The following is a 13,617-nucleotide window of genomic DNA, read 5'->3' as shown; positions in this document are numbered from 1 at the left end:
AGGAAAAAATACAATATGACACACACCCAGGTATATAATGCCTTTAGTGTTGACCATGACGCTATTGCCTTGTGATTGCCCACGCTGGAAAAATCCTCCATCGATCTGGATGTAGCCATGTTTATTTGTTCTGTTTATCATACAAACCAAATACAAGGCTTCATCATGAACATCACATGGCATACAGAAATAAAGATTTCATCATGTGTGTGACGTCTCTACTATGTTTTTAATGTTGATTGGAAGAGTTCAGGGGTCTTACCTGACAGCAGAGATCTTGTGCCAATGTCCATCATTGACAGGCACTCTGGACTCAATTCGAGCTTCTCCGCTGCCCAGCTGATAACTTTAGGTGGGAAAAAAGACCATGTTATGTTTTGGCTGGTCGTTGTATCTCATGTCCATGGGACATATTTTTATATATTAGCATCAATGTAAAGCATTAATGCTTATTTTTCCAAGAAAATCACACCCTCACAAGGGTTTATATCACATAAATATCTGGTTTACAGCTGCCTGGTTTTGTAAATTCACTCATTCTACTTTTTATTTAAGCATAAAAACAACCTTGAATATAAATTTATTAAATACTTTCACCTTCATTTTGATTAAATAATAAAGAAATTTGGGTGTGTTCTTCAAAAATACTTTTTATTGTGATATACCTTATTTTCTGTGTGTCCAAAAAAAAACGTTATCTCACTAGCAAAAAACCTCAAAAGAAATGTTTTGACCCTATATCACATAATTGGTATAATGTGATGTCATAGAAGCACATAGATAAAAGACTAGAAGGTATGTCCTCTGTCTTTTCCAAAATATTGGTTAAAATAGCTAACCTGTGTCAAGAGTGAATTTACTGAAAGTCAACAATGTTACACTAATATTATGGTTGCAAACTTTTAAAAGAAGTTATGTTATGTTTATGAAAATGTATTTCTAACATACCATGTGCTCAGCAGTTCTAGGCCATGAAGTTTTTTAACTGTTTAAATAATGTCAACTAAGTTACTCTCCACTATGTTACCCAGTAAAGTTAAAAATATTATAGGTAATGGTAAAAAAACCTTGAGACTGGCTAACAGAATAAAAATGTTAAGTATTTAAGGGTTTTATGTAAGGGCCTGTTTGTATTTGAAAAATAAATCTTCACATTTCATTTAAACTTTTTTAAATATTTTCAAATGGCAAATTTAGCTATACCTGCAATTATAGACAGTTTCATCGGATGCACACACCTGACCCGAAGTTAACTTCCGGTGTTGTGTTTGGTTATCGGTCTGGCTAGTAGTGTAACAATTTATTTTATATATCATTTCAATATTTGATTGTATATTAATTGTATTAAATTGAAACTAATCAACAGTTATTGATTCTTTGCAAAGGTCTACCAAAAGTTAAGTTTAGCTCCATAACGTTTGAGTATGTTGTTGCCGCTGAAACCGTCTGAAGAATGACCTGGCAACAGTCTCCTAAACCAAACAACTAAAAATAATCCTAAAATCGTGTATGACTAACCATTTTTACCAGAATCAAACACCTATTTATAATATTTAGGTTACTGTAGTTAAGTTAGAAGGCAAATTCACAGTAGTGGAAGTGCTTACCCACCTAAACACAACACGTCCGTTTTGTAAACCAAGACTTATAAAGTCTTTGCCCTTTCCTTGGTCTCCTAGTTCCTGAAAGTGTTTTCAATGGAAAAATGAAGTCAGTCTCTCATATGCGTCATTGGGATGGAACACAAATGTTAACTGCAGGCCAAATGTGGGTCACACAATGTATACATAAATAAAAAATAGCCTGTGTTATTCAATCAGACAAAAATCCTGCCCTCCCTCGAACTTTACTATTTTTAAATAGTAAAATAGTCATTTTATTAGTATTGTGTGAAAAAAAGCATTGATAAAAACACTTTCATCTTCCTTCACAGTGTAAGAAACTCGAAAGGTCTGAATTAATAATTAACTTAAATGTGCTAAACTGTTGCAGTCACCCAGATGGAAAAGCAGGTGACACATGCAAATACTAAAAGATAAAGTGAAATCTCAAGAACATGATTCTGAGCATGTTATGTTATGTACTAAACTAAAGTAAAATACATGGCAGCCAATGAATCACCCAGTTTCAGTATAAAATAAAATACACTGGGATCCATCAAAGATTTATTATAAATTTGTAATCAAAGTGCTGAAAGGTTAAAACACTTGCTCAAAGGTTGTATTGCATTACAGCGTGCTCATTTATTCTAATACAATGCTTCATCCATAAAACTGTAATGCAGTCATACGTGTGTCTGACTTGTGTGGAGTGGATACCTTTCTACTAGCATGATTCTTATAGACGCTTAAAGCGCCTGCGGTCTCCTGAGAAGGATGAAGGTGAGTTAGCCAGGCAAACATGCAGTGCAGCCATTAAAAACATGCAGTGTAGTCACAACAGCATATTCCAAGCACTTCATTCATTTTCAGGAAATGAAACTGTATTATTACTGTATTATATTACATCTGGCATATAAGTTACCAATTGTAATGTGAGTGTATGTGTTTCATGAGATCCAGTAAGAGGTGCAATTGTGCAGCATACCACTCCCTGCCACAGGATGAGGCCGTCCCTAGAGACCGTGTTGATCTCGAACTCAATGGTTTCTGGAGAATCAGGGTCACTTAAACAAAACAGAAAGATATCCTTAAAGGGACAGTTCACCCCAAAAAGAAAAAGTTTTAGTACACTAGTCTCATGTTAACACGTTTTTCTTGTGGTGCTATACTTGTGATTTATTATAATTATATATTATATATAATAACGCCTTTCCCCATAGACATTCATTGAAAATGCATCTCTGAAGAATTTAACAAATAAATATACTTTTGTGGAATAACTTGAATAAGACACATTAGTTTAAATGAATATTAAAGCCAGTTCCGTTCAAGCCAAAGAAACATTGAACACAGATTTTTAAAACTATTTCTAATATTAGACAGTGGTCTCACCTTCGTGGAAACATGGGTTTTGGAAGGGCAAGATACCCATTATCATGAAAATATGCGGAATGTTGGATGGGAGAATCTGCAAAAGAACCAAAAGTGACTGTTGTGAGTATTGTATTGACACCCTGTGGAGCTTCAGCAAACTACAGGACAAAGACACCACAATCAAAGAACACAATTCAACTCTCATTTGTTAAAATACTATTTGTTTACTGGCAAATTTTGAAATTATTAAGCTTTAAAACTCTAACAAGATTACATATAAGACTTATATACAATTACATCCAGTATATAAGAGATATATTACAATAGTATATTACAATAAATGCAAATTAATGCAAATACACAGAAGAAACATTCATGTTGAAGTGACATTCACAGTTGGAAACAACATTACACATTCCACAAAAAACCATTCACTTTGGTCCGTGTGATAACTGCAGAACCTTCAGGCAGTTCGGTGCTCACCCATATGTACCTCATGCTTTCTTTATTCATTGTTTCCCGCCTCAAACTCACCTGTTTGGCCACCTCAAGTGCAAACATTCACTGGTTAGTAACTAATAACATCTGTTTGTTCAGAGTGTGAGGACATTTTATAGGCTTTTACGTTGGAGACGAGAGTGGAAGTGGAAAAGATGTTTGTTGTTGTTTGCACAATAGAGAGAGAGAGTTTAAATGAGAAACAAAGATAGACTGTAGTGAGAGGTGGAGTGACCGACCAGACATAACACCTCAGGAGATGCTGAATAGAGGAATTCTATGTATCTGTCACAACTATCACCTTTTATTTAAGACATAGAATTCCCCTTTTTAATTTAGAATCCCCTTTATTTCACATTTATAGACTTCACAGAGGACACACAGAGTGCAGATGAGAACATCGATTTAGGAAACACATTATTTCAGGAAGACATTTACAAGGCGCTGGTTTTACTTATCATATACAAACACTTCCAGAGACAATGTCAAGTAGCCTACCTATAAGATATTTCTACATTAAATCTTTATTCACAGACAGTGCAAAAAAGATGCTTTCGTTTTGTAAACAATAAATAAGTACATCAAAAATCTAAAAAAGATGCATTGACTTGATAAGCCAACAAAAATATTTTTCTCATCACACTGGCAAACATATTCTTCTTAATCTAACAAAATGTTCTTTTATGCACTAAACAACAAATAAACCCAATTGAAAATATATTCTCTGAAAATAAGTTCCAAAATCCCATAAACTTCACCAGACAAAAATACCATGCATGAATAAAAATACTCAAACATTTGCTTGACTTTGCCTCTGATGGTGCTATTAAAGTGATAGTTCACCCAAAAAAATTAATTCTGTAATCATTTACTCACACTCATTTCATTTCAGACCTGTTTGACTTTCTTTCTTACCCAGAACACAAAAGAAGATATTTTGAAGAACGTTGTTAACGGGCCCCCATTCACTTGCATTGGTTTTGTGTCCATACAACAGATGTGAATGGGTTCTGGCGCTGTTCAGTTACCAACTTTCTTCAAAATATCTTCTTTTGTTTTCTGCAGAAGAAAGAAAGTCATACAGATTTGAAATGACAAAGGGGTGAGTCAACAATGACATCATTTAAATTTTGGGGTGAACTGTCCCTTTAAATGAGCAGTTCTTTTATCGCCATGTAACAAGACTCCCAAAATAGAGTGCTTCATTTCACATTTTCCTTCATTTCTCCATTGCAACGGTTTGTTGTTGTTTATCGGTGGTGTTAGACGGGCTGAGGGCCCTGAGGAGGACACTTTCCCCTGGTTAGTGACGAGCGTGACAGGCAGACTGTAGTCATACTGTACCATTTCCCCCACTACCCTCCAAATTCCTTAGCTGCTCGGAGAAGCTGGACTCCTGCCCTGTGTTTGTGGGATATAGCCATGAGAGTTCAGGGGTGAGATACATTCACACATGGCCGATACGCCACTGCTGGATGACGTTAGGCAGTTTGACTGATGTTGCCATGACAAGTTATGGAGAATAATTTCCCTCTGGCGCTGTACGGTGAATCACTTACAGCTGGGGTTCAGTTTTAATGTAATAGAGCTATGAGGAATTGCCTTTATTTCCACTGAGAGAGACAAGGATTATAAAATGACAAATAGGGAAAACTGTGTCTAAAAAACAAGGAGCTGTATGTCTCAAGAATACGCTTTATATGGTAGAGCTTATCTGAATGTCATAAATGATGATGTCACTTTGGATAAAAGTAGCTGATAATTAAATAAAATGTCATTGAGGAATAGAAATAAAAAATGTTCTTCACAAGTAAAAAGTGTTAAACAAAAAGGTTCACACCCCACACATAAGCAGCATAAGATCACGGAGAATTGAAATACTGGAGCAAACTTTTCAACTGTTTAAAAGTACCTTTAATCTTTAAATGTAAATGCAAGTACTTTAATATAAGACTTTCTGATTATTAAATCTGACCAAATCCAGACGGTTTAGGCAGTAAATTTGGATTCTGTTCGGTGTAGATTATTTACCATTTCTTTGTTAATGTAACCTTATAAATTCTAGACCATCAGATTTGTAAAAATTCTCAATGACCGACTCCTGACAGCTGCTTATGCATGCGGTGTGAAAAAGGCCTAAAGCATACAGAGAAATAACAAACATCTAGCTGTTGTGCACCAACCTTTTTCACAGTATCGGCCTGTGTAGCCAGCAGGACACACGCAGTGATTATTAACACAGCTGCCACCGTTCTGACACTGAGACGACACCCGACAGGCATCCTTTACTGTTTCACATCTCTCACCTGAAATACAACAACAACGAGAAATAGAAAAATAAAAAACATCTGCTTTCCTGAAGCTGCAAATGTTTCCAGTTAATCCAAAATTTAGGTCACGTCTATAAACGTTTATAATCTCTAAATTTGTCCTTCATAAAAGAGGGAACTGACAATTGTCAGAATTGTTAAAAAAGGTTCCCCCTGTGTTTATTAAGAGATAAAAAAAATGTCAGGAGTCAAACTAGAGACCTGACAACCACAAGCAGGTAGTGCTAAACATGCCACTGTCCTTCCATCGTCAGCACATTTATATTTATTGGCTTCTCTCCCAAAATGTGTCGATGATAGCAGGGGGAACGCATCCTGATGGCTGAGAATGTCACTGTCAGATACTGTTCCCCATGTGTTCCCTAAGACACAAAATTCACATGTGTCTCAAGTTTACACTGTTGACCATTTACCCCCCAACAAGAAGGTTCTGTGATTTTTAGCCTGCTTTCCATCATAGCAGGGGCAACGTATCCTGAAAACGAATAATGTTACTGTCGGATAAGGTTCCCTTATGTTTAATAAGAGAAAAAACGTATTGGGCAGAACTCCAACCAATGTCATGTCAAGCACAAGCTAACAATGCTAAGCACTAGGTCACTGAGCCTCTTTTGGTTGGAATTTTCATACATATTTAGTCTCAAAATCAGTTCATCATAATAGGGGGAACACATCCTGATGGCTGACAATGTCACTGTCAGATACTGTTCCATAAGATAGAAAATCTACAAATGCCTCAAATGTCATCATATATTGTTGTGAGGGCCCTGGAGTTAAAAGGGCTGAGATCTACTAATTCATTTAGTCTGAAGAAAATGCTCTCTGGAATGTCTCTCTGCAATGTACTTATTGCATGCTGATCATAAACCTTAAATAATGACTCACCCTCATATCCCTCTGGACAGAGACACTGATACTCATACTCAAAACTGGCCATACAAGTGCCTCCATGCATACAAGGCCTGTGGTCACACGGGCTGTCAACTTTACACTGACTGATGGCTCTGCTCACAATAAAGCTGTATGAAAGATCCATCTTCTTTCCATTTATGAAGACCTATAAAGAGAACAGGGTGAGGGGGATAAGCTGATCTCGAATTGACCTTAGGTTGAAAAAGTACACTAAGTCAAGTACATCAAAATAATTTCATTAGATTGTCTTGAAAGACTAACCTCGCCTATGCATCCAGCAAACAGCATGCTAACATTTGCAGGTTTGGGCAAGATGTCCATGCTGGGCACTCCTCCCAGATACATGGGTGTGTGAATGTTAAGACCTTGGGCTTTTCCAGGAGAGGATCGTGTGATCTCCCGGGCATTGTCAACCTTTAAGGATCCATCCTTATCGAGCCTCTCCGCCACCACACGATGCCATTGACGCAGAGACAAGGGCTCTTGACTGCGCAAAATAGCCTGACCTGAAAACATGGAGAGGAACCGGGTGTTCAGCCTGCACAGCTACTGTAGGAGATCCTGGGACAATATATGACATGGTCAGTTTGGTGACTTCTTAAAGCATTTGCAACACAAATCCCTTGTTTTTGTTGTGAGACCTATTAGATGTCTTACAAATGTACCATTCTTTAAAATTGTGTCAACCAAGAGATAACATTAATTTAACCCTTTCTGTATCAAGATTCATCTGATCACCTCTCACCTGTTCCAAGCTCATAACGGAACTCAACGTGTCCATTCACCATGGACACCGCCACAAAGTCCTCCACTTTCATCTTCTTGCCACCAGAGAAGAACATCAAACCATCTGGATCCAAAGGCTTAAACACCATCTCAATGCGGAGGTCATTATGAATATTAGTGAGAGGAGGATAGGCAATATAAGAGTCTTCTCCATCAAACAATGGTGTCGTTACCAGAGTACCTGGGATAGAGATAAAGATGACAATAAGTACACAAACAAACCTTGTAGAGGACTTCTCAGTTGATCATCATATATTGAGCTTTACCAGCCATGCATTTGTCTCCAGACTTCCCCAGGTGACAGCGGCAGTCGTAGCCCGAACCATTAGGCCGGTTAATGCAGGTGGCATCTGGTCCACACGCCTCTGTTGTGTTTAAGGGAAGAAATATGAATAACGTGTGTGAAGTCGGTCAATGAAACATGGTTTAAGTATGCATACTAACCTGTGTGGCAGTGCAGGGAGGAGTGATGCTGACAGTTGCTGCCCGTGTATCCTCTCTGACATTTGCATTTGTAGAGACTGGCTACTGAATCTTCACAAACGGCACCATGCTAAAACCAACATCAACAATCTTTCGACACTTCATTCATATTTTAAAAAGAAATAAAATTGCATTGTAGACTGTGCATTGCAAGAAATATAAATTTAAAAAGCATTTATTTGTAATACATAAAACACACTTTCTTTTCACTTTCTATTTTCAAACCACAGAAAAGGGTCTAGTACCATTCGTCTGAAATTTCTTTTGATTTAAGGAATAATTTGATTCGTAGGGGGTTAACCTGACAGGGACTGTCCTTGCATGTGGGACAGTTTGAAACTCCAGTGGAACTTTTGTCGAGATCCTTGAAAATGACTTCATCGCCTTGAATTGTCAGCTGCTTCATACAACCTTGAGTCATCAAAACCAAACATTAGTAAAGAAAACAATGATGAACCTGATTCTTTCCTTACTGCTCAAAATACACATGGAATAAAAATATAAGACGATTCTTACCGACAAATCCCGTCTTAAGGCCTGCGGTTTTGGCGAGCATAGTGTAATTTGGATAACCACCCACAAACAACTCCTCATTCAGATCCAAGCCCTTGAATTTTCCCTGCATGGACACAGCATGTGTTTCACATGAGCTTTATTGAAATTTTTCTTACAATTAGTAATATGAGATCGTAACAAAACAGCACTGGGTAAAATGTACCTGTGAGGTTCCATTAACAGGAGCTTCTCCATCCACAACAAGAGAGCCGTGTGTCAGGTTCCTATAGAGTTCAACTGTGTGGAACTCACCCAGTTTAATAGCAGTGGGGTATCGAATGGTAGCCATCCCTGAACCAACATCAAACCTATGCAATGTAAAGAAACATTTAGAATGCCACAGGAGAGAAAAGGTTTTCATCAGGTTTCAGAAACTTTAGCACCATGCTAACAGTCTGTTATTCTTAAGATTTATAGTCAATAAATATTAAAACACACCTGAACTCAGGACGGCCACCCACCAGCCCAAAAGATATAAAATCTGCGCCAGAGGTCTTCTTCTGTCCATTATATATGATCATACCTGCACATAAAAATGAAAAGGTTTGAACCACAGAGCATCTCAATGCACACAATGATAAAGCCTCAGCGTTTTCTGTCTTTGTAAGCTTGAGGTAAAGTAGCATGCTGGGAATGAAGCTGCTGGCAAGTACGACCACATTTAGCATCTCATATTGCCAAATCGATGCCAACACAAGCCACATGCTTGGGCACATGCCATGACTCTGCCCTGCCTCCATCACATGGGTATATCGAGTATGAAATGTTGGGGCAGAACAAACCAGTGGTTCTCAATTGGTGGGTCACAGCCCCAGTGGATTGTAGGTCAGCTGGTAGGGCATTGCGGATTGGGTTCGACTCCTAATACATCTTGTAAAATATTGGTTCCGAAGCAAAACCAGTTAAGAACCACTGGTACTGACCATGCTTCTGGGTTATTAGTCACAAACCGTCATTCAAAATGAGTTACTTACAAGCTATCTGAAAGTTTATTTAAAAGTCTTATTTGCATCTGATTCATTTAGCAAAAGCTTAAAGACATACCATGACTTATGTACAGAGCTGGGTAGATCACTTATGAATAGTAATCAGTTACTGATTACAGATTACATGAGAAAAATTGTAGTTAGTAACGTAATCTCTTAGATTACAAATCTTTGGTAATGTAATCGGACTACTTTTGGATTACGTTTAGATTACTTTTGACCTCAATCTTATTTGATGTTACATATATTGAAGCAGGATAATTTTGTACTATTTTGACTGATACATCGAGGAAAAATATTCCATTCTTTATCACCGACAAGAGCCTCAACATCTTTTTAAAGTACAGTACGGAAAAAATACTAACACTCATATAACTTGTTGTTAGTGTTTACTAGTAACACTGAATAGTTTTCCCATGAGTTTCCTTAAAAATGAAAGGGTGACAATTAGGGGTGTGACAAGATCTCGTGCCACAATATCTCGCAATATTAAAATGTGACAAGATTTCTTGTCAAGGTCTCGTGATATCACCATGATGGAGTTTGATGGTGAAATTAGTATTGAAGATGCCCTGCCACTTTCAAATCATATTATAATGAATAAAAATAGACGTAAAATTACATTCATTTAAGCAAATTCACAAAATGCACCTATTTTGCATTTTGTGATTTTCAGTTGAATAAAAGACCATTTTTTCATATATTTCATCATTGAGGATTACTAAAAAAAAAAAAAGGTGTAAAAATCTTGTCTTGTTCTCGTGAACCCAATCTTGTGTCTCGTCTCATCTCTTGGGATAAGTGTCTTATAAGTGTCACACCCCTAGTGTCTATACATCCAGCCATCAAATGCTAAATGCCGCTCCATTTTGCGTCTCTGTGCGATTCCAAACCCCTCCCCTCCCTGCCGGAAAAAGCTTGAAGAATCACAAACATATATAAGTGGTAGGTATGTTTATTATAAAAAATGAAAAAAAGTAGGGAAAATCACTGAACTGTAAACAAATTACTGCCCTTCTGTGAATAATATGTAATCATGTAATCCATAAAAAGAAACTGTAGTCTAATTACGAGTATTTTAAAATGTAGTTTACTCTAATTACAAGTACTTGATTTTTGGAATCTGATTACGTAATCCAGATTACATGTAATCCGTTACTTCCCAGATCTGCCTGTGTATGAACATCATTTAGCAAAAAGATCAAATATAATTTGACTTTCTCTGCAGAATATAGTTCTAGACGTAATTATTACAAATCTTAAAACGTATACTGACAAACACATACTGGAAACCATTTTATAGAGCAGCACAATGTGTAAACGCATCAGTGGGTTCATGATAATATTCATATATCATGCTACAAACCCAATGGCAAGCAGAAAAGCCTTAACGAACATTATACGGTCATGCCTGCATATGTTCATAAGTGCCACTTTCTGATCGAGTAACAGCTTTTGTGAGGAAGAGTGGGCGCCTCATGCCACAAGATTATTAAATCCTGAAGCAGGTGCACCCACATTCTAAGTCAAGCAACCAGACTCACCGGCATATAAAATGAGCCCTTCATACCAAAGAGAGATGAACAAGGGTGAAGAACAAAAGGAGAGAAGAGTTTACACACAGGAAACAAACATTTCAATGAATCTAAACGTAGATTACAAATTGATTTTAAAAATTGGTCTTATACACCAGATGTAATAGTGGTCATTATATTTAAAGGAACAGGAACCAAAAAATGGTGAGTCTTTTACTGATCTTTATCATTCCAAACATATATGAATTTATTTGCACATACCACAAAATAGGCTATAAATGATGCTATCCTGCATAATATCCAAGCTGCTCTTTTTTTCCAGTATAACAAAAATGAAGGGTGACCATAAATGACTTGAATTGTATTGGGGAAAAAGGCAGCTTGAACATTCTCCTCAAAGTCATACAGGTTTGGAATGGCACGTGTCATATTGGTTGAACTCTTTCTTTAACAGACATACCACAACCTTTCAATTATGCAAGTGTGCATGCATACTGAGATTCTGAGTATCCTACCGTCAACATTGTCCGGCCTGAAGGTAATTTTGATGCTAAATGCATTGTAGGAGTTTTTGATGGTGGGCAGTGTGAGGTAAGAAAGAGGCTCCTGGGTAAAATAGGGCATCACTCTCTCTGTAAAACCATAAAAACACATTTACACAGGTAGGGGTAGAGATACAGCTGTGCAACATCCCTCACAGAAATGACAATCTGCTTTCAGAAGGAGAAATAATAATGCAGAGCTCAAGAAAACTATGATCATATCTTGTGCAACTGTAGAAGATGGAATAATAGTTAAGGACTAAGAAAAGCAGCACAAAGGTTTCAATCCAGATAGGGGCTACCCATAACATCCGTGAAAAGATTCTATGCCCTGTTGTGCCCTATTGAGCAACACTTGAACTCAAACTGTTTTAGGATGACTCCAGTTTGCTAAGCAGCACTTACAGTAACCAGGAGTGCAGCTACAGCGGTTAAGTTTAAGCAGAACTGTAATATATAGAATATGTTTTTAAAAACCAAAGCCATTATACAATGACACAGATAAAAATGGAGCTGCCATCACAATTACAGACAAGCAGTCCTGTAACTACAGATCTACAGCAGAGAAACTATGTGATTACAGATACAACTGACAGATGAAAGACGTAATATTGCGTAACATGTCTTTGAAAACTCACCATGAACATTGAGTCTGGTGAAGGCCTCGACTTTGCCCTGCTTATTGGCAGCTGTGCACACGTACGTCCCAGCGTCTGAGTGTGTGACCGCAGGAACTGTCAGTACATGTCCATCCTGTCGGCACTTGGGCGGCAACTCGTTCTCTTCCTGAAAGAGATTTATGTACTGAATAATATATAGAATAAAGTCTGTATGGCCAAAGGACGTTTTTTGCTTAGATGTTGCGTTTTAAAAGCTCAGTAGATTTGATGGTGTTCTCAGTTGTGTTTTATCAAAGTATCAATTTAGTTTCAGATGTTTCTCCTAAAATGAGAGTATTTTTAAAATACATGAAAAGTATGAAGCTGTAAAATAGTTGTATAGGTAAAATTTAGGCAGACTTGATGAATTTAGTTTTTAGTTCATATTAAAACCTCTTTGGAATTTTCATTGAAGACTTGGCAATTCTGAGCCCACATTGTCGAGATCTCTACTGAAATTTTTGTGAGATTTCTAGATCTTTTTAGGAGAAGGTTTAAGCAAAAGTTTGCATAGAATTTTCATTTAATGCCATTGTCGAGTTAATTCTGGATTCCACACATCAATCTTGCCTCTCACTCATAAAGAGTTTAGTCAACCACGGACACAAGGATCAACTCAGAATGCTTTACTTTGAGTCTTCAATAAACTTGTTACAATTTTCACTGGTTTGCAGCATGTTCATTTCCATTCAATTTCACATTTGATTAGAGCATCTTTCCAACAGATGATCGAAGCTTAATTGAAGTTGTAACAGTAGTCTGCCATTTCAGTAACAATAGTTAATCTCAAATTCATAATAAAATCTGATTAGGTTGATAACCAGCAGCGTCTCGGGTTGATTAAAGAGTACATAACATGAGATCATGAAAATCACATTTCATGCAGCGTGTAATGTTGCCGTGTTTGAAAGTAAGCTGTCTGCCAAGTTGTAAATCCGAAGGTGAATGAATAAAGTTATTGGCTTGGAAAAAAGGGAGTCGACTCTGAATCACGCAAATGAGTCGTCCCTAGTCCGATTCGCGAACCGCCGCGGATTACGTCACTACATATAGTCCCCGCCTACGTTTTGCTAGGACTGCCCACGAAAACTTCACTCTTCTCCCCCAAACACTGTAGCTCGTGAGCCTCATTCGCGGTAGACCAATCACAGCAGACTAGACCATCTGACCAATCACATCAGATGAATCGCGGAACGCATCATCTGAAAGTCAGTCAAGAAGTAAGGTAAGAATAACTGCCTATTATTACGAAATAATTGTGTTTTTACACCTTCTATGTAAATAAACTTGTTGTTGGACACTCCAAAATCCCTAGTTATGTACTCTTTAATCACTGATGTGCATCCGATTTACCCT

At 37.4% G+C, this 13,617-nt stretch overlaps 1 protein-coding gene across 13 annotated transcripts in view; it reads right to left on the bottom strand.

Moving 5' to 3' along the window:
• Nucleotides 1-13,617, bottom strand: part of hspg2 (heparan sulfate proteoglycan 2) — a 92,984-nt gene that overhangs the window by 1,931 nt on the left and 77,436 nt on the right. For 8 of the 13 annotated variants that reach the window (XM_057319244.1, XM_057319235.1, XM_057319242.1 and 5 more), the window contains 20 exons: nt 12,241-12,388; nt 11,576-11,692; nt 11,070-11,087; nt 8,978-9,062; nt 8,703-8,847; nt 8,501-8,603; nt 8,286-8,395; nt 7,946-8,054; nt 7,768-7,866; nt 7,461-7,682; nt 6,977-7,221; nt 6,689-6,860; nt 5,657-5,779; nt 4,818-4,874; nt 2,994-3,069; nt 2,587-2,665; nt 2,319-2,366; nt 1,612-1,682; nt 263-346; nt 27-130 (listed from right to left, as the gene is read on the bottom strand). In XM_057319244.1, the coding sequence (XP_057175227.1) occupies nt 27-130; nt 263-346; nt 1,612-1,682; nt 2,319-2,366; nt 2,587-2,665; nt 2,994-3,069; nt 4,818-4,874; nt 5,657-5,779; nt 6,689-6,860; nt 6,977-7,221; nt 7,461-7,682; nt 7,768-7,866; nt 7,946-8,054; nt 8,286-8,395; nt 8,501-8,603; nt 8,703-8,847; nt 8,978-9,062; nt 11,070-11,087; nt 11,576-11,692; nt 12,241-12,388 (2,215 nt within the window). The remainder of the gene's footprint in view (nt 1-26; nt 131-262; nt 347-1,611; nt 1,683-2,318; nt 2,367-2,586; nt 2,666-2,993; nt 3,070-4,817; nt 4,875-5,656; nt 5,780-6,688; nt 6,861-6,976; nt 7,222-7,460; nt 7,683-7,767; nt 7,867-7,945; nt 8,055-8,285; nt 8,396-8,500; nt 8,604-8,702; nt 8,848-8,977; nt 9,063-11,069; nt 11,088-11,575; nt 11,693-12,240; nt 12,389-13,617) is intronic. The other 5 variants (XM_057319241.1, XM_057319248.1, XM_057319238.1 and 2 more) reach the window with 4 other exon arrangements.

Source organism: Triplophysa rosa, linkage group LG21, assembly GCF_024868665.1.
Source record: "Triplophysa rosa linkage group LG21, Trosa_1v2, whole genome shotgun sequence".
Lineage (NCBI taxonomy): Eukaryota > Metazoa > Chordata > Actinopteri > Cypriniformes > Nemacheilidae > Triplophysa > Triplophysa rosa.
Note: the sequence above shows the minus strand (reverse complement) of the source record. Positions and strands in the feature narration are given on the sequence as shown.